Below are 25586 nucleotides of genomic sequence, written 5' to 3'. Positions count from 1 at the left end.
AAGGGATCATAGCTTTCACCTGGATTTACCTGGTCAGTCTATGTCCGGGCTCTCCAACCCTTTTCCTGGAGAGCTACCATCCTGTAGGTTTTCACTCCAACCCTAATCTAGCACACCTGATTCTAAGAATTAGCTGGTTGATAAAATGAACCAGATTACTTACAACTGGAGTTGGAGCGAAAACATACAGGAAGGTAGCTCTCCAGGAACAGGGTTCGACACCCCTGGTCTATGTCATGGAAAGAGCAGGTGTTCCTAATGTTTTGTACACTTAGTGTATAGCCCAGCATAATATAGAGCTGTAGAAAATAGATTGGACACTCTAGCCAACCCAGAATATAGAGCTTTAGAAAATACATCTGTACTTAACACCTCCCTTTCTAATCATCCACACCCTCTAGCCTACATCCAGCATAGACCTGGATAATATAGATCAGAGAGAGAGGACATCATGTCTCTTGCCTCTGGATGTCAATACTGTAGTTTGCATCAGCCCCCGAACCTCCTGCACTCTCTAAATTAACCCCCAAAGGCGCCAGGCGAACCTTCTGATATGAACCCCAGGACATCTGTCACTCGGACCATGTGTCTATCCGAGTTGAGCCTGTTGCCAGGCAATCGTAGTTCAGTTTGGAGAAACATTCCGACCGGCAACAGGCAGCACATCCAGTCAGAATGCTGCGGGTAGAGCTGCCGATGATGGTATAGGCTCGTAGGCTCTGGGCTTTTGGGGACGGGTGAGACACGCTCTGATGTTCTCCAGGCTTTAGCGGGCTGGGGGAAGTTCTGTGTCACGCCTCAACTATAGCAGTTCATTATCTCACTGATGCACCCCAACTGAAGGGAATGTTACAATCATCCTGATACTGGTGGCAGATTAATCTCTCTCTCAATCAATACTGTGAACGTACCAGTTCTTAGTCTTGTTATGCCCTGGTATGGCTGCATGCTCCATTATTATGGGGGCCATATCAGGACTAACTAGTTTATTCATTAACAAGTACTGTAGAGGAGGTTCATGAAGTTCATAAACTTAGTTGGTCCAGGGGTCACTGGGAGTCAGATAACAGAGAATAAAGAGAATCTAGCCTTCAAAGCACTGGCAGTCATTTGAATAGTGTATGCAACATACATTACAGTATATTTGTATAGTGTAAGAACAGTATGCAATACATTACAGTACATTTGTATAGTGTAACAACAGTATGCAATACATTACAGTGTATTCTCTAGTACTCTCAGGTATGTAAAGGTCACACATAAATGTCCTGCTTCGATTGCTGTGTCTTGTCCATGTGAGCAGGTGTGTGTGTGTGTGTGCGCAAGTGTGTGTGTGTGGGTGCTCTCATTCACATCTAATATCAGTGTAAAAACCCCAGATGAAGTTCTGCTGTGCTTGCTGCACCACCAGGGAGTGGAGATAAATTAAATTAGCGTTAACAGGATTAGCCCGCTAGGTCTTTATAGCGTCCTCTGAACCCTGTGGATTTACCCTGGGCCACGGGGAGTTTCAGGCGACCTTTACACCGGGCCAGGGGATTTCCATCAGAGAGGAGCAGCATCACTATCTACAATGGTGTCTCATCACCAAGAGATCCACCTGATTATTAACCACACTATTCATCTCCATGGATGGAGTACTCTGATCCACACTTACCACACATGACTGCCCAACCCATGCGACACTGATCTAGTGTCATCGATAACATATGATAAGAGACAAGTCATTCTGTGGATGATCATTATAGACTGTAAAAGTAACAAGTTAGGCCCTACTCATGTTCCAAGAAGAGAAGGAAAAAAAGAAGAAGAACATTAATTTGATGTAGAGTTTCTGTGGTCAATTCCTGGGCTTAAAACAAAAATGGCTGACATGTAGCTGACATCGACACATCCATTACATTACATTACAGTCATTTAGCAGACGCTCTTATCCAGAGCGACTTACAGGAGCAATTAGGGTTAAGTGCCTTGCTCAAGGGCACATCGACAGATTTTTCACCTAGTCGGCTCGGGGATTAGAACCAGCCACCTTTCGGTTACTGGCACAATGCTCTTAACCACTAAGCTACCTGCCGCCTAGGGTCAGGGGTCAGGGGAGCATGGCTGGACACAGAGGCTTGTGCAGGACATGGTTGGTTGCTGGGGGGTAGCAACAGGTGCTATAGCGTTTGGAGCTGGTACCCCCTGTGGCCAGAAATAGCCCTACAATGGGTCAGGGGATAGAAGGAGGAGGGGGGCAGAGAATTCTCCACTCTATTTTAAGACCTAGAGTGTTAGCTGGTCTGGAGACTCACAGACATCCCCGGGCCTCACTGATCTTAATTCACTGTAACTGGCCTCTGTACCAGACCACTTTAACAGGCCACTGTACCAGACCACTTTAACAGGCCACTGTACCAGACCACTTTAACAGGCCTCTGTACCAGACCACTTTAACAGGCCTCTGTACCAGACCACTTTAACAGGCCTCTGTACCAGACCACTTTAACAGGCCTCTGTACCAGACCACTTTAACAGGCCACTGTACCAGACCACTTTAACAGGCCACTGTACCAGACCACTTTAACAGGCCACTGTACCAGACCACTTTAACAGGCCTCTGTACCAGACCACTTTAACAGGCCTCTGTACCAGACCACTTTAACAGGCCTCTGTACCAGACCACTTTAACAGGCCTCTGTACAAGACCACTTTAACAGGCCTCTTTACCAGACCACTTTAACAGGCCACTGTACCAGACCACTTTAACAGACCTCTGTACCAGACCACTTTAACAGGCCACTGTACCAGACCACTTTAACAGACCACAGTACTTTAGGTAAGACATTGCACACCCTTTGCTTGCCTCACTCAGGTTCCAGAAGGTATCAGGTATCAAGTTATCAAAGTCGCTCTTTATCACATGCTTATACAATACACTGTTGTTGTTGAAGCTGTTGAAAGGCAATATTTTGTCCTATCCAGACTTTTATCCACCCTGCTAACCTTTGGTTGTTGGTTGTTCTTGGGCCGTGCTGAGAGCAACATTGCGCAGTCTTTATTTTTAGCAGGTTGACTCCACTATCATCGGCAGTGCACAAGTATGCCTTAAGCAGGCAGCGTATGTCATCGCTATCATGCCGCTGCCGCCCGCAGCCTCCTGGCGCTGAAAGGAGCATCTGTCTAGCATTCATTTGAAGCCTGAGCAGTAGAATATGCTCATATTAATTATTTGCTGTGGTGTGTTGTAACGATCACTATCCTCTCCCTTCTTACTCTGGCTCAAGACAGTTTCAAGGCCCCCCGTAATAACTTCCCTTGGTTAGCGTTGACACAATGCTACAGTGTATGTCTTTACCATCCATCAGTTAACACTAGTGAATAATGTAAGCAAGCAGAGTGAAACCAGCAGAAGGTCTGTGTCTATAGGATGAGTGTGTTTGTATGTTTAACATGGGACGTATGGTCCTGTTCCTCTGGTTTTATGTGGTATAATGTGGTAGTAGCTCTTTCCTGAAGTGAAATGACCTAGTGGCCTCATAATTTCATAATTAATCAACTGTATTTTTTTATATATACTTAGAAAATCCAGTGTTTCAATGTCAAACGGTTTTGTTATATTTCAGTCTTCTGTAATGTATATAAAGTGTAATATTGGGATGTAAACTCAAAACGGAATGCATTTCAACTCTATATCTGACATGGTACAGGTGTCTTATTTTTTTTAAGCCCATAACCATGCGTGTGATGTGTATACTTTTGATTCAAAGTAGATTTGTTTAAGACTGCCAAGAAACACTCTGTGTGACCCTGATTTAGCCCACTGCACTAAAATGTTTTTAATGTCTGCTCAGTGTAAACAAAGTTCCATATCCATATCTTCTAACAACTCTAAGACTCCAAATCAGAGCTGATGCTGTTGAGTGTGTTAATTTTTATTTTAAAATGAAAATCATCAACAGTTAATGTCAATAAAATATGCTAACTGCAGAAGCTAGTAAACAAATAAGTCTGGTGGTCAGTGGCCACTACGTAATTTTTCTGGGTCATTTGATGCAGCATTCTTTTGAGACTTGGCCAATGCAAATGAAGCCAAGGAGTGACAAAGTAAGCAGTAGCTTGTGGATTGAGTCCAAGCCTTGCAGCTAAAGTCAGAGGTCCAGGCCTTTGGTCTCAACATCACGGCCCACTGGGAAGGCTAAGTCCTCCCGTGGTTGGTGTCATGACTCGGGGATGTGTTCACTAGGCACCAAACAGAAGAAAGTGGACGGAAAATTAACTTCCTTGTCCAATAAGAAATGCTCATTTTCGTTTTGTGTTGCGGAACGTTTTGAAGCGTATAACGCTGCATGCCCTAATGAACATTACATTTACATTTTAGTCATTTAGCAGACACTCTTATCCAGAGCAACTTACAGTTAGTGAGTGCATACATTTTTTCATACTGGCCCCCCGTGGGAAACGAACCCACAACCCTGGCGTTGCAAGCGCCATGCTCTACCAACTGAGCTACACAGGGCCACATGACCCTGGTGTAGCCAAGGAATAGTCCAGTTAGCCAGAGGATCTCTTTAGCACCTGGGGCAGTGTTGAATGATAGGGGTGAGGCGGATTCTCCCCAGCTAAATGGAGAGGGGAGGTTAGGAGGTCACGTATCCTCATCCGCGCTGGTTCCTTCTAGAACTTTAAACCTGAGATCCAGCTGGCTGACTGACACTGGGGATCCTACATGGCTTAGATGTTCTACTTTCACTCCAAGTATTTCTGTGTTAAAGATCACTGGACTGTGGAAGTCACTTGCTAGCTTAAATCTGTTGTCATTCAAGAGTTGTGATATGCGTTAGAAAAATGTTAGATGTTAGAAATACTAATTTGTGATTGAATGGTTTCAATCATAGACATGAAGACACGAATGTGATAGTATGTTTTCTGGTATTAGATGATGTCCATATGATCCATTATTCTGGTGGATTGGTGAACATACACTACCAGTCAGAAGTCTGGATACACCTACTCATTCAAGGGTTTTTCTTTATTCTTACTCTTTTTTACATTGTAGAATAAAAGTGAAGACATCAAAACTATGAAATAACACATATGGAATCATGTAGTAACCAAATCAAGATATATTTTAAATGTGAGATTCTTCAAATAGCCACCCTTTGCCTTGATGACAGCTTTGCATCCTCTTGGCATTCTCTCAACCAGCTTCACCTGGAATGCTTTTCCATTGAGATGGTTTGGGATGAGTCGGACCGCAGAGTGAAGGAAAAGCAGCCAACAAGTGCTCAGCATATGTGGGAACTCCTTCAAGACTTCCCACATATGCTGAGCACTTGTTGGCTGCTTTTCCTTCACTCTTCGGTCCGACTCATCGCAAACCATCTCAACTGGGTTGAGGTCAGGGGTTTGTGGAGGCCAGGTCATCTGATGCAGCACTCCATCACTCTCCTTCTTGGTAGTATAGGCCTTACACAGCCTGGAGGTGTGTTGGGTCATTGTCCTGTTGAAAAACAAATGATAGTCCCACTAAGCCCAAACCAGATGGGATGGCGTATCGCTGCAGAATGCTGTGGTAGCCATGCTGGTTAAGTGTGCCTTGAATTCTAAATAAATCACAGACAGTGTCACCAGCAAAGCACCCCCACACCATAACACCTCCTCCTCCATGCTTTATGGTGGGAACTACACATGTGGAGATCATCCGTTCACCCACACCGCGTCTCACAAAGACACAGCGGTTTGAACCAAAAATCTCCAATTTGGACTCCAGACCAAAGGACAAATTTCCGCCGGTCTAATGTCCATTGCTCGTGTTTCTTGGCCCAAGCAGGTCTCTTCTTCTTATTGGTGTCCTTAGTAGTGGTTTCTTTGCATTTTATTCATTTTTCTCCTTTGTTCAGCATAGCTTGATCTGGACAGACATCTCCAGCATTATACCTCTCAGGGCCAGAGCTTTGGAACATTTTCTGCTCTACGTTTGTGGGCAAACATTTGGTGGTGTCTGGACTGGACTGAGGGGGAAGTACAGAGGAATACATGAGGTCTGATCATGTTTGAAGGGACGGGAACTTGATGTCTGGCTTTTTCACATTCATTCAGAGAAAACCTTTAGGAGGTACAGTTTTGGTAACCATTGATAGGTGAAAATGAGCAGAATTTGCTGAGAGGATGTCATTTAGATGATTCAGTTATAAATACAATAATGTATGATTCAATAACAAATATCTTCTCTGTTGACTGTCTAGGTAAGTGGTTTGTCAATTTGTTCAGTTGTGAAGGAGAAACAATGCAGTAGTGAATTTACATCCATTGTTATATCTATATAGTTTAGTGTGTAGTTTGTTCTAGCTATATAGTTTAGTGTGTAGTTTGTTCTAGCCATATAGTTTAGTGTGTAGTTTGTTCTATCCATATAGTTTAGGGTGTAGTTTGTTCTATCCATATAGTTTAGTGTGTAGTTTGTTCTAGCCATATAGTTTAGGGTGTAGTTTGTTCTATCCATATAGTTTAGGGTGTAGTTTGTTCTATCCATATAGTTTAGGGTGTAGTTTGTTCTATCCATATAGTTTAGGGTGTAGTTTGTTCTATCCATATAGTTTAGTGTGTAGTTTGTTCTAGCCATATAGTTTAGGGTGTAGTTTGTTCTATCCATATAGTTTAGGGTGTAGTTTGTTCTATCCATATAGTTTAGGGTGTAGTTTATTCTATCCATATAGTTTAGGGTGTAGTTTGTTCTATCCATATACAGTGGGCTCCAAAGTTACTGGCACCCTTAACTGGGAATGCACAAACAATACTTTAAAAAATATAAACAATATAATTATAGAGATAAACTCAAAATACCAACATGTGAGAAATACTGTACTTTATTAATGTTTCAATGGAACCAACCAAAATCATACAATTATTTAATACAAAATAAATGTCACCAAAATCAAGGTTTCATCATTATTGGCACTTCTCATTTAGTACTTTGTGCAACCACCTCTGGCAAGGATAACAGCATGGAGCCTTTTCCTGTAATGTTTGACAAGGTTAAGTAACACATTTGGAGGGATTTTGGACCATTCCTCTATGCAGATACTTTCACGATCCTTCACATTCTTGGGTTTGCGCTTATCAACTGCCCTCTTTAACTCAGCCCACAGATTTTCGATTGGATTGAGGTCCGGCGACTGAGATGGCCATGGCAGAACATTGATTTTGTTGTCACAGAACCATTTCTGTGTGGATCTTGAGGTATGTTTTGGGTCATTGTCTTGTTGGAAAGTCCACCTACGGCTACCACCTTCTGGCAGAGGCAACCAGATTGTCAGCCAAAATTGCCTGATACTTGGTGGAATTCATTATGCCATCAATCTTAACCAGTGCCCCTGGACCTCTGGAATTAAAACAGCCCCAAAACATCACTGACCCACCACCATATTTCGCCGTGGGAATGAGGTGCCTCTCCTTGTATGCATCTCTGTTTCGACGGCAAACATGCCGATGCTGTATCTGACCAACGTTCAATTTTGGTCTCATCTGACCAGAGCACCTTCTTCCAGTCATAATTTAAAAGACGTTTGGCAAACTCCAATCGCTTGTGTCTGTGTCTTGGGGTCAGAAAGAGCTTTCTTCTGGCAACCCTTCCAAAGAGCCTGTGGTTGTGGAGGTGGCGTCTGATGGTGGTTTTTGAGACCTGGTGACCCCAAGACACCACCAAGGCCTGCAATTCTTTCACAGTGATTCTTGGGGATTTTGTTGCTTCTCTCACCATCCTCCTCCCTATCCTGGGGGGCAAAATGCATTTGCGTCCTCTACCCGTGACGTTTTCAACTGTTTAAAAAAATAATTGCCCTGACAGTGCTCAGTGGTATATTCAATAGTTTGTGGATCTTCTTGTAGCCATTGCCAGATTTATGAAGGTCTGCAACCATCTCTCTTTTGAACTGCCAGTTCTTTTGTTTTCTTCATGGTGTTGGATGACAAAGGGATATTGCATGCGTGTTACCTCATTTTTATACCCTATTGAAACAGGAAGTGATGTAATGGGTCAATATAGTTCCTTAAGACTTAGATCAACTTAAATAAGTGGAATATAATTCCTGGTTTAATTTTGGTAAATGTTATTTACAATAATCTTTAAGGGTGCCATTAATTGTGAAACCTTGATTTGGAGGACATTGATTTTTAATTAAATCAATAAATGATTTTGGTGGGTTCCATTGGAACATTAATATAGTACAGTATTTCTCACATGTTGGTATTTTGAGTTTATCTCTATGATTATTTTGTTTATATTTTTTAAATTATTGTTTGTGCATTGCCAGTCAGGGGTGCCAGTAATTTTGGAGCCCACTGTAGTTTATGGTGTAGTTTGTTCTATCCATATAGTTTAGGGTGTAGTTTGTTCTATCCATATAGTTTAGGGTGTAGTTTGCAGTATAAACTAGCTTTACACTTTGTCTTAGACACTCTGAGCAATTCAGAACATAACAATTATATCCACCGTTTTACTGGAGGCCTATGTGTCAAGCAGCCAAGGGAGAAGAGGTACTCGACAATGCCACCTAGATATGTGTATGAGTATTCCAGCATGACCATCTATCACTTGGGTGTCTTCCGACTTCTGAAACTAGTGATTTACTTTATAAGTGGAACTACCTCGACTAAGAGTCACATACCGATCTCTCGTGACAGGACCGACACGGAGGCGGCACCCGAGTTCCACGACACCCTGGGTGTAGCAGTATGAATCAGGGTGATATCCCAGCTGCCCCTAAATATAGCTCTGCTCTGTAGCTGTAGTCATAGAACTAGAATTACTAGAACAGTCAAAGCCCCTCAGACCACCTCAGAATGGGTACACTCAATATGGCTGACATGGTATTACTCCTGTGGTTACACTCAATATGGCTGACATGGTGTTACTCCTGTGGTTACACTCAATATGGCTGACATGGTGTTACTCCTGTGGTTACACTCAATATGGCTGACATGGTGTTACTCCTGTGGGTACAGTCAATATGGCCGCTGGTCCACCCATCAAAGAATATTGACTTGAATGGGAATACCTGTTCTGGTAGTTCTATTTCTATGGCTGTAGTGCTGCTGTGTAACCTGATCTGGTTGTGGGCCCCTAGTGGCCCCTGTATGGTACAGTCAGGGGCCATAAAATTATACCTTTTCCTGGGCACACAAGGACAGTCCTAACAGGCTGATAAGTCTACAACAGAGGGTTATATTTAGACAGTGAGTAGAGGAGGTGAAGCCGAAGGGTAGAGAAAGTCTTACGTATTCTCCCCTCTGTATGACAATTGGGTTGAGAGAGAGAGAGAGAGAGAGAGAGAGAGAGAGAGAGAGAGAGAGAGAGAGAGAGAGAGAGAGAGAGAGAGAGAGAGAGAGAGAGAGAGAGAGAGAGAGAGAGAGAGAGAGAGAGAGAGAGAGAGAGAGAGAGAGAGAGAGAGAGAGAGAGAGAGAGAGAGAGAGAGAGAGAGAGAGAGAGAGAGAGAGAGAGAGAGAGAGAGAGAGAGAGAGAGAGAGAGAGAGAGAGAGAGAGAGAGAGAGAGAGAGAGAGAGAGAGAGTCTGTGCGTGCCTGCATGCTTGAGAGAGACAGCACTCTCCTATCCCAGTTTGTTATGAAACTGGGGAGTCCCCCACTACACACACACACACTATGATGTTGTTGTGAAACCAAGGCTACGTGAAACAAACCTGTATTTTCAGCAGTCTGTCTAATTACAGAATTGATCGTACTGTAGTAGCAGCTGTGATCAAATGCAATAAATAACATAGGCATTCAAATTAGGAGATGACACACACATGCATAGACACACGCGCACACACACACACACACACACACACACACAGAGAAGCTCTCACAGAAGCTGAAGGCAGGATATTCATAGATGTTCCTGTCTATCTATCTCCCAGGCCCAGAGACATACACACACACATATAATGCTAGAATGTTAATGAATGGGGACACTGCTAAATGTACCTCCCAGGAGGAATTGTTCATCCCACAGCCATGTAGCTGGATATAAATGTCTCTCATTCAACATCCCCTCCTCTCTCCATTTACAGTATGTCTCTGGGACTGGGAGACAGATAGACAGGAATCTCCATGAATATCCTCCCTGCAGCTTCTGTGAGAGAACTTGTATGGTAGCTACCCAACCTGTGGCTGAGTTTGAGGAAAGGCGCTTGCAGTACAATTGATATCACAAAGGGTTGTTTTCCTCAGTTAATACAACAGAACATATCCCTTATACTCACCCCTGGCTTTGTTATTCAGATACTGTATGGTGCCACTGATAGTTGTTCATTTCGTAGTTGTTGTTTCTTATGCTTTAGTCATTTTCTTATGCTTTAGAATACATTAGTCATTTTATTTATATATTGACACCCATCCCTGTAGACCCCAGCAATAGAGAGAGAGGTTGAAACATCAGTTTTACTGATTGATATGACCCTTGATGTAGCATGGTGGTAATTGGCCACTGTAAAGCCTCTAATGGAACATTTACGACACGCAACAGTCAGCACCTCTCTCTCTGTCAATTAAATTCAAAGGGCTTTATTGGCATGGGAAACATATGTTTACATTGCCAAAGCAAGTGAAATAGACAATAAACAGTCACACACACACACACACACACGTTTTGTGCTAAAACATGATTTACAATCTCAGGAAGTAGTGCACTATGTAGGGAATACGGGACCATTTGGGACGCAACAGCCATATATTTTAGAGGGGCATTATACCAGTAAATTCTGGCACTTTTGGCCTGCGATTGCAAATCAAATTGGCACAAACAAACCTTTCCCGTTTCCCCCCCACCAGCCTCCACTGTCATATACCCTATACCAGTTAAACCGGTCATATACCCTATACCAGTTAAACCTGTCATATACCCTATACCAGTTAAACCGGTCATATACCCTATACCAGTTAAACCGGTCATATACCCTATACCAGTTAAACCGGTCATATACCCTATACCAGTTAAACCGGTCATATACCCTATACCAGTTAAACCGGTCATATACCCTATACCAGTTAAACCTGTCATATACCCTATACCAGTTAAACCGGTCCAATGTGCAAAGATTCACTAGCAGAGACTGCCATCTGTTGTTTCTCTCCACAGAGGAGGAGGTGGAGGATGTCCTGAGCAACATCCTGAGAGACAGATCACACATCGACGAGACGCTGAGGCTGGCCTCTGAGGAGAACGCAGCAGAAAACTATCATGGTAAATAATACGTTAATTATATTACTGAGGCCCAGAGTTGTTCCTGGTCAGGTCAAGTATGATCACAAGTATGGTCGAGTGTGATCACATCTTAATAGGCTGTAGAGCTTTTGACATTGTTGACGTTATCAAATTTCGTTGTTGAGCATTAGCATTGTCACAAGGATGTTATGAGATACAACATGACATGCAGTAGAGCGTTTTGCAGATATTCACTTGACATGTTTGCTCCTGGTGTGACATGGGACATTCCCTGTGTAGTGCACTTCCTTTGACCAGGGCCCATATGGCTCTGGTCAAATGTAGTCCACTAAATAGGGAATAGGGTGCCATTTGGGATGCTGCATTGATTCTGAATTTGTTGCGTTATGACTATTAATTATCTGTCAAATGCCAGTAGTGTTATTACAGAGAAAAAGTCATATTTATGTTTGGAGAAATTTACTCAATATATTCCCAGTATTGCTCTGATGTGTCATTTTGCTAATCTATGGGTTAATGGAGCACATCATAGAAAGTAATGATGGGTGATCCTCTATGGGTCTATGGGTACTTGCCTGTGTATGGCTGCGTTCCAAATTACACCCTTATTCTGTATATAGTTCACTACTTTTCACCAGGCTCATAGGTCTCTGGTCAAAGTAGTGGACTATTTAACGAATAGGGTGCCTTTTGGCATGCAGTCTATAGCTTTAGTTAGAGAAAGAAACACGTGGTGCCAGAGCCTTAATGGACCTCTTCTCCATTAGCGCTAATGGGTAACATCGTTAGTGTTAACGAGTCCCAAATCTTCTGTTTTTAATCTGTTTTCCTTTTATCCCCCATCTCTCTCTCTCTCTCCCCCCTCTCTTTCTCTCTCCCTTTCGCTCTATCTCTCTGAACCTCCCAACATTCTCATTCCATAATGACTTGTTTGTCATTTAATCTAACCTCCTCCTACCTTTCTGCCTCTCCTGTTTAACTGAAACTCCTGTACTACCTCTCTTCTCCTTTCTTTCATCTACACTCCTTATCATCTTATTATGTTTCCTTGTCTTACCCTTGTCTTACCTTCTCTTACCGTTCTACCGCTTCTCTTACGTGAACCAACTCTACCTCCCTCCCTCTCTCTCATTCCATCCAACTCTACCTCCCTCCCTCTATCTCATTCCATCTACATTCCTTCTTACCATGGGTACCAGGGTTCAAATACTTAGACTCTTGGGGGTGCCCAATACCACACTTAAAATATATAGACTCTTGGGGGTGCCCGAAGCCACTTGGGGGTGCCCGACATTTATATTTTTGACAATTATGGGGGGGCTTACATTGATATTTCAATTCATATGGTGGCCCTAATTGTAATGGGGGATGCCCAGCCTCTCCTATCCCCTGCTGTATTTTGAACCCTGTTCTTACCATCCTCCCCTCATTCTCTCTCTTTCTCTCCCCGTACAGCTGCTCTTCAGAAGTTACGTAAGATCTACCACTCAGCCATCAAGCCCATGGAACAGGCCTATAAGTACAACGAGCTCAGAGCACACGAGATCTCAGGTACAGTGAGGGCTTTGCTTGGCACCCTGCTACCACTTCAGGTTGTTAGTGTGTGTTGGCCTGATCTCAGATCTGTTTGTGCTACCATGTCACCTTGTAATTTATTAGTTGACATGATAGCACAAACAGATCTGGGATCAGGCTAAGTGTGTGTGTGTGTGTGGACAGGGTTCCCTGTTTGGGTTGACATGGTGACTGAGGGTTTGAATCCTAGCTAGTGGTCTGTGCACCTAACTTGAACTTTTGCATAAATCCTGCATTGATGTCAATGGGAGATTTGCATGAAACTTGAGTTGTGTACATGGACATCAAGTTAGCATTTGGACCTGACTGACTGTTGACTGCTGACTGATATGTTTTCGTACAACACACTCCTCCCTCATAGGATAGAGTACAGAATCATCTGCGCAATCGGTCTCCTAGGCTGGCATTACTCTGGTAAAGAGATATACTGTATATAGGCTTTATATCCATATGAAAGAACCCACAGCTATATATTTTTTAAATACAATGAGTGTCTCAAGCGCTCATCAGTATCACATATCCAGTCATATAAATGTGTATGTAATGTGCTATGTAAAGCCCATGTTGAGCATCTGGAATAACGCCATATAAATACAATCAATTATTATGTATTACTGGAAGAGCGCCATATAAATACAATCAATTATTATGTATTACTGGAATAGCACCAGATAAATACAATCAATTATTATGTATTACTTAATCTAATATACTTTTTATTGTTCCTTTGAAAAACTGAACAAGTGGTTCTTCCATATGAATATAAACACACTTGCACATATTCAACTACTCATAAGTCCCCCATAATGCAACACTGTGAGACGTGCCATGTACCACCCATGTATGGCATTCTGTTCTTTGATCCTGGAGAAAAGGTACAGCAGGCTACCATTTAGATATTTCTCTCCCCCCCCCTTTTTTTTGTGTAAGTTTTCTTCTTCGAGTACACGTCACCATGTTCAAAGTTTTTTTTTATTTTTTAAAGATTTTTAAAGAATGTTTAAAATATTTCTAAACCATAAAATTTTAAGTACTTTAATAGAACTCTTACTGCAGTATTGTTATGGATGTTTATAAACAGTTATTATCACCCATGTTGTGATAATAACTGTGGTCCTCTGTAGCTCAGCTGGTAGAGCACGGCGCTTGTAACGCCAAGGTAGTGGGTTCGATCCCCGGGACCACCCATACACAAAAAATGTATGCACGCATGACTGTAAGTCGCTTTGGATAAAAGCGTCTGCTAAATGGCATATTATTATTATTTATTATTATTACAATATAATGCATTATGCATAGCCCATAAGACGTTAGAAAAGGTGTTATAGTGCATTATAAAGAGGGTATTCATAGGAGGTGTTAATGTTATGGAGGATGACTTTCACTCCTCCCTTGGTCAACCTGTGCAGACCCAACTGCACTTCCCTATCTTGAAGCAAAGCTCGCCCTCTTGTGGCCTGGCATGACCGTTAACCTACACACTCATCCCAATAATGACAAAAATACTTTATCCTTACATAGTCAGAATAAAATGTTTTATATGAAGCTCTAAGCCATAGAGTGGCCCAGAATATTCAGATGCTGTGTTAAAAAGGTTTAGAGTGAGTCAGGTGTCATTGAAGCAATGGTTCATTCCCTTGACTGAGAAATTCCTCTAAGATGTTGCTATGTCTCCCACTTTACTGTAATTTGACTAACTGTCACATAATGAATTGAACTGTATGGAGTGTAGTGCACAGGACTACACTGTGGTCAAGTAACCTTCAACTTCGTCCATCATAGATCTGCATGTTTGACAGTTAAACATGTGATTATGCCCGACATCTCTCCTTCCCTCTCACTCTCCCTCTGCCCTTTTTACTGTCTGCCCCTTCCTCATCCCTACCTCACCACCCCTTCACCTAACAGCCGGACGAACACTGGGGGATGGGAACACAGGTTGGTATAATAGGGGGACCTTTGCCTAAAGCATGGCACTGGCAACCAGTTTGGTTGTTTGGAGCACCCAAATTATCCTGTATGTCACAATTGTCATCAGTTGTGGTATAGGCATTTTCATTCACATCATTTTGAACTGCGGTGAATTTGAGCAGAAATTGCATTTACATGATTTACTGTAATGTATAATTAAACTCATTTAAGAGGTCATTTTATGAATCTGATTATATGACTAAACGTTCACAAAACAATTTAGTGATTTATTTCCCCTTGATACTAAGTAAATATATCATTCTAACTCAGTCCCTTAATTCTATACTAATCAATTAAAAAGGGGAGATCATCAATCTGCAGTTACACATGAATTCCTATTGAGAAAGGATTCCCTGAGTTGTCCTCCATTAGAATTGGGATGCTTAAAGGCACTACCCCATTGGAATCAAAGATGTACAGAGTCCTACAGCATTCAAACATGCCTTTAGTGTAAACTACCGGTATGTACATGTATGGGGAGGGTGGGGCTGCAGTTGTTGCAACTGGGGGGTGCATGTGCAGCACTGGCTTAAGCAAAGTAAGCACAGGTAAGGGTGGGAGAGAGGGACATAAAAAAATAAGATACTTTTCTTGCCTTTGTACGTGGATTGCATATCTTAGACACTCTTTTAATAAACTTTGAATACAAATATCATCAGTGGATACAAGACTCACCGTCAAGTGTTTTGTTCACAGAACATGAAAATATTGTTTCCATCAGAAGAGAAACAATGACAATGAACAAATACAAGGGCACAAAGTTCTAAAAAGCTCTATCAGTATTAAATCATACCAAATCAAATCTAATCTAATTTTATTGGTCACATACACGTGTTTAGCAGATGTCATTGCGGGTGTAGCGAAATGCTTGTGCTTCTAGCTCCGACAGTGCAGTAATAGTTAACAAGTAATATCTAACAATTTCACAACATATACCCACATACACACAAATCTAAGTAAGGAATATACAATCTAGGGAAAGTTCTATACTAAAGATCTGATGATCCTTCAGATTTCCTCTGTAATTCTGACATGCAGAGATGCAGACAACAACGTCTGGTCGCTTCTAAGTAACTTTGGGTCACTCCCAAGTCGCCATCTCCGACAACCTTCCATTACAGAGCTTGCTTTGGTTTGGTTGAAGGCCTATCTATTCATATCATAGGCCACATATCCTCCACTGTATTCACCTTTCCTTTTTACTATTGGGGCTTGTTTTTCTGCTTTGAGATGAAAATACTTTCTCCAGTCTATGGCAGCAGAACAGCCTCAGGTAGAATACAGGGAATTGGATTGCGATGATACACTTGTCAATGAATGAATCAGGCCTCAATATTATCAAAGTGACTGCAAAGAAATATGTAGATTTTATGGAATCTTTTAGAAGACAGACTAACGTTCAGTTTAGTCAGCATGGTGCAAGACATATTAAGGTTGTGCTCATCTTTTATCAGGCATTATGTTTTTTTGATGAATGTATTTGCAGTTTTGAGTGTTTCTTATAGTTTTTCTGAATGTAATTCATGTTTTGTAAAGGAAACTCATTTTTGAAAATGCATTTAAAATGCAGTTCTGTATCTTGTGTTCACCATTTTGACAATCGGACAATATTATTCCAAGAAATGTTTTCAAGAAGTTTAGAAAAACTGTAATTGGATGGCATCATTGGTATAATTGGTTCATCACTGGATAATCTTATAGTACCTCTCCTTCAATAAAAATTGGCCATTTCTTTACTTCTTTCCCATGTTTTGGGGAGGGATCACTGCCTCTACCTCGCTTTCCAACCAAGGTGCATGAATTGAGGAGCAAACTGAGGTAGAGAGGAGATTCAGGAACACTCCCATGTTTGTGAGAAATCCATTCCATCCACTGTGAGGGAGATGATAGTTTCGCAACACATTCGACAGGCAGTGGGTTCATTTTTCAACAAAACTTTGTCTGGCTTTTTTCTCCATATTTTTTTCCCTAACGTCTCTCCTTTTACCTTTTGTTTTATTTTTTACTTTAAAAAAAATAATCTCCCCTACTTTTTTAGGCTTTTTACCTATGACTGAATTACAAATATATCTACACTGACAGTACATAGTGACCCTGACCAGCCCAACAAACACCATGTCCACTCACACTCACCCTTCAGCTTGCTATGAAAGCCTTTGCTTTCATGTTCCCATTCTCTGTCATATGCCTGTTCTGTCTATCATGTTCCTGTTCTGTCTGTCATGTTCCTGTTCTGTCTGTCATGGTCCTGTTCTGTCTGTCATGTTCCTGTTCTGTCTGTCATGTTCCTGTTCTGCCTGTCATGTTCCTGTTCTGTCTGTCATGGTCCTGTTCTGTCTGTCATGGTCCTGTTCTGTCTGCCATGTTCCTGTTCTGTCTGCCAAGGTCCTGTTCTGTCTGTCATAACTTGGGACTCATCCCAAATGGCACCTTACACCCTACAGTGGGGAAAAAAAGTAGTTAGTCAGCCACCAATTGTGCAAGTTCTCCCACTTAAAAAGATGAGAGAGGCCTGTAATTTTCATCATAGGTACACGTCAACTATGACAGACAAATTGAGAAAGAAAAATCCAGAAAATCACATTGTAGGTTTTTTTATGAATTTATTTGCAAATTATGGTGGAAAATAAGTATTTGGTCACCTACAAACAAGCAAGATTTCTGGCTCTCACAGACCTGTAACTTCTTCTTTAAGAGGCTCCTCTGTCCTCCACTCGTTACCTGTATTAATGGCACCTGTTTGAACTTGTTATCAGTATAAAAGACACCTTGTCCACAACCTCAAACAGTCACACTCCAAACTCCACTATGGCCAAGACCAAAGAGCTGTCAAAGGACACCAGAAACAAAATTGTATACCTGCACCAGGCTGGGAAGACTGAATCTGCATCGGTAAGCAGCTTGGTTTGAAGAAATCAACTGTGGGAGCAATTATTAGGAAATGGAAGACATACAAGACCACTGATAATCTCCCTCGATCTGTGGCTCCACGCAAGATCTCACCCCGTGGGGTCAAAATGATCACAAGAACAGTGAGCAAAAATCCCAGAACCACACGGGGGGACCTAGTGAATGACCTGCAGAGAGCTGGGACCAAAGTAACAAAGCCTACCATCAGTAACACACTACGCCGCCAGGGACTCAAATCCTGCAGTGCCAGACGTGTCCCCCTGCTTAAGCCAGTACATGTCCAGGCCCGTCTGAAGTTTGCTAGAGTGCATTTGGATGATCCAGAAGAGGATTGGGAGAATGTCATATGGTCAGATGAAACCAAAATAGAACCTTTTGGTAAAAACTCAACTCGTCGTGTTTGGAGGACAAAGAATGCTGAGTTGCATCCAAAGAACACCATACCTACTGTGAAGCACGGGGGTGGAAACATCATGCTTTGGGGCTGTTTTTCTGCAAAGGGACCAGGACGACTGATCCGTGTAAAGGAAAGAATGAATGGGGCCATGTATCGTGAGATTTTGAGTGAAAACCTCCTTCCATCAGCAAGGGCATTGAAGATGAAACGTGGCTGGGTCTTTCAGCATGACAATGATCCCAAACACACCGCCCGGGCAACGAAGGAGTGGCTTCGTAAGAAGCATTTAAAGGTCCTGGAGTGGCCTAGCCAGTCTCCAGATCTCAACCCCATAGAAAATCTTTGGAGGGAGTTGAAAGTCTGTGTTGCCCAGCGACAGCCCCAAAACATCACTGCTCTAGAGGAGATCTGCATGGAGGAATGGGCCAAAATACCAGCAACAGTGTGTGAAAACCTTGTGAAGACTTACAGAAAACGTTTGACCTGTGTCATTGCCAACAAAGGGTATATAACAAAGTATTGAGAAACTTTTGTTATTGACCAAATACTTATTTTCCACCATAATTTGCAAATAAATTCATTAAAAATCCTAAAATGTGATTTTCTGGATTTTTTTTCTCTTTTTGTCTGTCATAGTTGACGTGTACCTATGATGAAAATTACAGGCCTCTCTCATCTTTTTACGTGGGAGAACTTGCACAATTGGTGGCTGACTAAATACTTTTTTCCCCCACTGTTTATAGTGCATTACTTTTAACCAGAGCCATGTGAGCTCTACGCGCTATTAGGCAATTGGGAGCCATTTCAGAGAAAGACAGATGCAAACATTCACCTCACTCCATGAACAGATGTTCTGAACCACTGTATGTTGCTAATTGCCAGCTGATTGCCCAGCTAGGTGTCTTCTCTCAGCAGACTAGAGAAGTACAGTACGGTAGACAAAGTACAATACACTGAGTGTACAAAACATTAAGAACACCTTCCTAATATTGAGTTGCACCCTCTTTTGCCCTCAGAACAGCCTTAATTCGTCGGGGCATGGACTCTACAAGGTGTCAAAAGCGTTCCACAGCAATGCTGGCCCATGTTGACTCCAATGCTTCCCACAGTTGTGTGAAGTTGGCTGGATGTCCTTTGGGTGGGGGACCATTCTTGATACACACAGGAAACTGTTGAGCGTGAAAAACCCAGCAGTTGCAGTTCTTGACACACTCAAATCGGTGTGTCTGGTATCTACTACCATACCCCGTTCAAAGGCACTTAAATGTTTTGTCTTGCCCATTCACCCTCTGAATGGCACACAATGTCTGAAGTGTCTCAAGGCTTAAAAATCCTTATTTGGATTCACCTGGTCAGTATATGTCATGGAAAGATTAGGTGTTCATAATGTTTTGTACACTCAGTGTATGTCTGCGCTCTGTGCCAGACATAGAAATGGGTATGCCACAATGCAGGGCATGTGTAACATACTGTATAGAAATTGTTGGGGGGGTTTTGTAAAAAAAAAAAAAAGGAAAAGCTGCATACTCTAGTAGCTCCGATGGAATGATTTATTCACTAATCTTTTAACAGCAAGCTGTTCATCATGGTTTCATGTGGGGGGGTTTTGTTCACCAAAGGATCATTACTTGACAGCATCATCATCAAACTAATGAAAGAAATTCCGGCGAAGTACTACAATTTCTATAGTTGCACATGGTCCAGCTTTGCTGTCATATCTTTATTGTCTGTCACCTACAAGCATGTGCACCATGCAGCCTGTGGTTGAGGAAGTATCAAGCCTGCATCCCATTGGCCATTGCACTGGTTCCTGACCCCTACAGTTGAGAAGCATGTTCTCAAACACAGAAAGGTCTGGAACCTTTACAATACATGCTGGAATTTCTACATTGTCAGCTGGCCAGCATAGAACAACTCAAGTTTTCGTTGACCATCTTAAGAACATCGATTTACTTTCAGGGAAGTGTCTCATTCTCTTTATTTGAGTGTGATTGTAGGTAACAATATTACAGCAATTCTTTCATTTTGAATACACTCCCGGTGTATAGGCTTTTGTGATTTATCGGGTTATGTTTTAGACGGACTTGAGCGGTTCTATGTCTCTGGCCTTCCATGTCGTCATGAGTGCAGTGAACCTCTATGGCTCTAACCAGCATCACCACCTCCTCCTCCTCCTCTCTCTACCTGACAGATGGGGAGATCACCTCCAAGCCCATGGTGCTGTTCCTTGGGCCCTGGAGTGTAGGCAAGTCCTCCATGATCAACTACCTGCTTGGCCTGAAGGACAGCCCCTACCAGCTGTACACAGGTAAGCCCCTTCAAACCTCACCTGGTTTCTGATATACCTGGTTTCTGATATACCGTTTTTTCACCTGGTTTCTGATGTACCTGGTTTTTCATCTGGTTTCTGATGTACCTGGTTTTGAAATCAAATCAATATATTTGTCACATGCGCCAAATACAACAGGTGTAGACCTTACTGTGAAATGCTTACTTACAAGCCCTTAACCAACAATGCAGTTTTAAGATAATAGAGTTAAGAAAATATTTACTTAATAAAATAAAGTTTTTAAAAAAGTCACACAATAAAATATCAATAACGAGGCTATGTACAGGGGGTACCGGTACCGAGTCAATGTGCAGGGGTACAGGTTAGTCGAGATAATTGAGGTAATTGAGTTTTTTCACCTGGTTTCTGATGTACCTGGTTTTTCAACTGGTTTCTGATGTACTTAACTCTTCACTCTACCTACTTACTCATCTTCTTCTGCTCTATAATCTTATCTCATTATTCTGTTCCCCCTGCCGTTCCCTCCTTCATCAACCCCTCTGCATCTTCTCCTCTTTCCTGTTCCCGCTTTTCTATCCCCCTCTCTCACATCTTTCTCTTCCCGTCTCATCTCTCTCCTGTCTTTCCATCCCCCTCTCTCACATCTTTCCATCCCCCTCGCTCCACCAGGTGCTGAGCCCACTACCTCTGAGTTCACTGTGATCATGCACGGCGAGAAGACCCGCTCCATAGAGGGTATCGTCATGGCGGCCGACAGCTCGCGCTCCTTCTCGCCCCTGGAGAAGTTTGGGCAGAGCTTTCTTGAGAAGCTGATTGGCATTGAGATGCCCCACAAGCTGCTGGAGCGCGTCACCTTCGTGGACACGCCTGGAATCATTGAGAACCGCAAGCAGCAGGAGAGAGGTAAGGCACACGGAGAGCAGGAGCGCTGAAGATCTTGTAGCAAATTCAGGCGGTAGCACGACTGGGGCTCAAACACGGGTCATTGCGACTGTCAGTCCAACAGCTTTGCCATGGCTGTTATCCTAAGTTACGTCGCTGCAATATCTTCAGTTCAAATTCGCATGAACATGAAATATTAAACATGATCACCTCTTATCTCAAATAGACTGAGGAACTTTAAGACAGTGGTGACCCCTGAAAACCTGTAGGATTTACGTTACACAGTTAGACCTACAGTGAGGGAAAAAAGTATTTGATCCCCTGCTGATTTTGTATGTTTGCCCACTGACAAAGAAATGATCAGTCTATAATTTTAATGGTAGGTTTATTTGAACAGTGAGAGACAGAATAACAACAACAAAATCCAGAAAAATGCATGCCAAAAATGTCATAAATTGATTTGCATTTTAATGAGGGAAATAAGTATTTGACCCCTCTGCAAAACATGACTTAGTACTTGGTGGCAAAACCCTTGTTGGCAATCACAGAGGTCAGACGTTTCTTGTAGTTGGCCACCAGGTTTGCACACATCTCAGGAGGGATTTTGTCCCACTCCTCTTTGCAGATCTTCTCCAAGTCATTAAGGTTTCGAGGCTGATGTTTGGCAACTCGAACCTTCAGCTCCCTCCACAGATTTTCTATGGGATTAAGGTCTGGAGACTGGCTAGGCCATTCCAGGACCTTAATGTGCCTCTTCTTGAGCCACTCCTTTGTTGCCTTGGCCGTGTGTTTTGGGTCATTGTCATGCTGGAATATCCATCCACGACCCATTTTCAATGCCCTGGCTGAGGGAAGGAGGTTCTCACCCAAGATTTGATGGTACATGGCCCCGTCCATCGTCCCTTTGATGCAGAGAAGTTATCATGTCCCCTTAGCAGAAAAACACCCCCAAAGCATAATGTTTCCACCCCCATGTTTGACGGTGGGGATGGTGTTCTTGGGGTCATAGGCAGCATTCCTCCTCCTCCAAACACGGCGAGTTGAGTTGATGCCAAAGAGCTCCATTTTGGTCTCATCTGACCACAACACTTTCACCCAGTTCTCCTCTGAATCATTCAGATGTTCTTTGGCAAACTTCAGATGGGCAAGTATATGTGCTTTCTTGAGCAGGGGGACCTTGCGGGCGCTGCAGGATTTCAGTCCTTCACGGCGTAGTGTGTTACCAATTGTTTTCTTGGTGACTATGTTCCCAACTGCCTTGAGATCATTGACAAGATCCTCCCGTGTAGTTCTGGGCTGATTCCTCACCGTTCTCATGATCATTGCAACTCCACGAGGTGAGATCTTGCATGGAGCCCCAGGCCGAGGGAGATTGATAGTTATTTTGTGTTTCTTCCATTTGCGAATAATCGCACCAACTGTTGTCACCTTCTCACCAAGCTGCTTGGCGATGGTCTTGTAGTCCATTCCTGCCTTATGTAGGTCTACAATCTTGTCCCTGACATCCTTGGAGAGCTCTTTGGTCTTGGCCATGGTGGAGAGTTTGGAATCTGATTGATTGATTGCTTCTGTGGACAGGTGTCTTTTATACAGGTAACAAACTGAGATTAGGAGCACTCCCTTTAAGAGTGTGCTCCTAATCTCAGCCCGTTACCTGCATAAAAGACACCTGGGAGCCAGAAATCTTTCTGAATGAGAGGGGGACAAATACTTATTTCCATCATTAAAATGCAAATCAATTTATAACATTTTTGACATGTGTTTTTCTGGATTTTTGTTTTGTTATTATGTCTCTCACTGTTCAAATAAACCTACCATTAAAATTATAGACTGATCATTTCTTTGTCAGTGGGCAAACGTACAAAATCAGCAGGGGATCAAATACTTTTTTTCCCTCACTGTATACATTTATCCACATCAATAAATAATAATCAGTGTTATGTAATAATAATCTACATTCATTTTAAAATGTAAGTCGCACTGGATAAGAGTGTCTGATAAATGGCCAAAATGGAAAATGGAAAAATTTACATTTAGGAATCAATCTAGCCTCAATTGTGTTAAATGGAATTCAACCATGACTCCTGACTGTCCAAGACATTGATGTTAAATGACCCTGTTAAATGACCTCCTCCCTCCAGGCTATCCCTTCAACGATGTGTGCCAGTGGTTCATCGATCGTGCCGACCTCATCTTCGTGACCTTTGACCCCACCAAGCTGGACGTGGGCCTGGAGCTGGAGATGCTCTTCCGCCAGCTGAAGGGCCGTGAGTCCCAGATCCGCATCATCCTCAACAAGGCCGACAACCTGGCCACCCAGGACTTGATGCGCGTCTACGGCGCCCTCTTCTGGTCGCTGGCGCCCCTCATCAACGTCACAGAGCCCCCAAGGGTCTACGTCAGCTCTTTCTGGCCTTACGACTACGCCCCCGACACTAGCCGCGAGCTCTTCAAGCGCGAGGAGATCTCCCTATTGGAAGACCTAAACCAGGTGATCGAGAACCGCATGGAGAACAAGATCGCCTTCATCCGCCAGCATGCCATCCGGGTACGCATCCATGCTCTTCTGGTGGACCGCTACGTCCAGACCTTCAAAGACAAGATGAGCTACTTCAGCGACCCCGACCTGGTGTTCAAGGAGATCGTGGACGATCCGGACAAGTTCTTCATCTTCAAGTCCATCCTGGCCAAGACCAACGTGAGCAAGTTCGACCTGCCCAACCGTGAAGCCTACCAGGACTTCTTCGGTGTGAACCCGATCGACAGTTTCAAGTCCCTGTCCGCCCAGTGCTCCTACTCAGGTGGCTGCCTGCTGGACAAGATCGAGAAGGCCATCACCAGCGAGCTGCCCGGTCTTCTAAGCAGCATCAACCCAGGCAAGGCCCCCCCCGGCCTGTCTTCCTGCGAGGCCACTGGATGCGGAGACAAGCCAAAGAACCGCTATCGGAAAAACTGATAGAATATGAGCGAGACAGGGAGGGAAGAGAAGGAGGAGGTGTGAAGGAGTGATAGGTGAAAAAGGAAAAAGGGGAACGGCGACATTTGTCAGACCCCCGGTCATGTCAGAAGCCTGTAATGTCGTTGTTTGAGGAGACAGAGGAGAAGGGAGGGGGTTCATTTAGAGGATTGTTTCTCAGGAGAACAAGAGGTGGTGGTGTGTTGAGGGTTTGGGGAGAGGAAGAGATGGAGGGAGGGAGGGTTGGTTTGTGTGTATGATTTGGCAGCTGAGAATAGTAGTTGCTTGGAGAGATGAGAAGATTACAGAAAAACAAATCTCCTTCCTCTCTCCCTTGCACAACCACAGTGAACTGTCTGTGATGGGGGGGGGGGGGGGATACATGTGGAGAAAAATAAACAAAACTGAAAAAATATATAACATTGTATAAAAAGGAAAAATTGTGAGACTGAAACAGTTGACCACCAGCTCCCTTGTATGTGAATAAAATGGGAAATTGGAAACAGGAGTTGCCAATTTGTTTTATAAGATCTTATTTGAAAAATGCATTTCAGCAGGTCTCAATTCTGTGCGACGTTCTTTGACTTTCTTTTTGAGGTATCTGCTGTCTGGGTTCAGTCCTTTCCACAGACATTAGAGCTTGATGTTTTTTCTCTCCTATGAAGGCATTATAAGCTCAGCCTTTAGGTGTAATAACACTGTCGAGATACCTTTTAACACTGCATGTTAGATGACAGATGGTATTTATTTATTAACAGATGATATTATAGGTGCATGTATTTACCTTTCTCACTTTGAACTTTCAATAATGTTCCCTTAAACAACTGACAAACTTTATGGTGCAGAACCAACAAACCCTATGTATGGTGCTGTAAGATGGGCCACTGTCGGCCATCTTTGTTTTATATGCTTCTTCTCGCTCTCAGGTTGTTGACAGCCTGTGATATGAGCAGAGATGGAAGAGGAAGCGAGACATCCTACTCCCTTATTTTTTCTGGTTCATATGCAGTCAATGAACTAGTATACCAGACCCAGCTGCTATCGCATTGGTGTCTATGGGAGAACCACCCCTTAAGCAGACCGGAACTGTGACAATTTTTTTCAATGGTAAATGGCCTGAGTGGGACATCTTCATTTATCCACCATCTTTGATATGAGCACTGTGTTGAATGCAGAGGTCAGGGGTCATGACCTTCACGTCCTATTGGTGGTAGGGAGGGGTGGGGTTTGGGGTGTACTCTCTGATTCACTTCTTAACTATGCTTACTTTGCTGTTGTTGTTTGAGTATACATTTGCCGGCTTAGTTGCCAGGTCTGTTTGTGCTTTAGCCCAACCCTTCTATCATATCACATTACAAAGTACAAACAGGTCTGGCAACACGGCTATGAATCTTCCA

At 43.0% G+C, this 25586-nt stretch overlaps 1 protein-coding gene across 1 annotated transcript in view; it reads left to right on the top strand.

Moving 5' to 3' along the window:
- Positions 1-24189, top strand: part of LOC311143029 (sarcalumenin-like) — a gene marked incomplete at both ends in the record, with an annotated part of 29828 nt that extends 5639 nt beyond the window's left edge. Inside the window, 6 exon segments of the mRNA XM_084178826.1 lie at positions 11122-11226; positions 12664-12759; positions 20215-20222; positions 20225-20369; positions 21021-21254; positions 23375-24189. Of these exon segments, the coding sequence (XP_084034952.1) occupies positions 11122-11226; positions 12664-12759; positions 20215-20222; positions 20225-20369; positions 21021-21254; positions 23375-24189 (1403 nt within the window).
- Positions 24190-25586: the final 1397 nt, after the last annotated feature.

Source organism: Coregonus lavaretus, assembly GCF_964263955.1.
Source record: "Coregonus lavaretus genome assembly, chromosome: 2".
NCBI classification, from domain to species: Eukaryota; Metazoa; Chordata; class Actinopteri; order Salmoniformes; family Salmonidae; genus Coregonus; species Coregonus lavaretus.
This window is presented reverse-complemented; position numbering and strand designations above follow the sequence as displayed.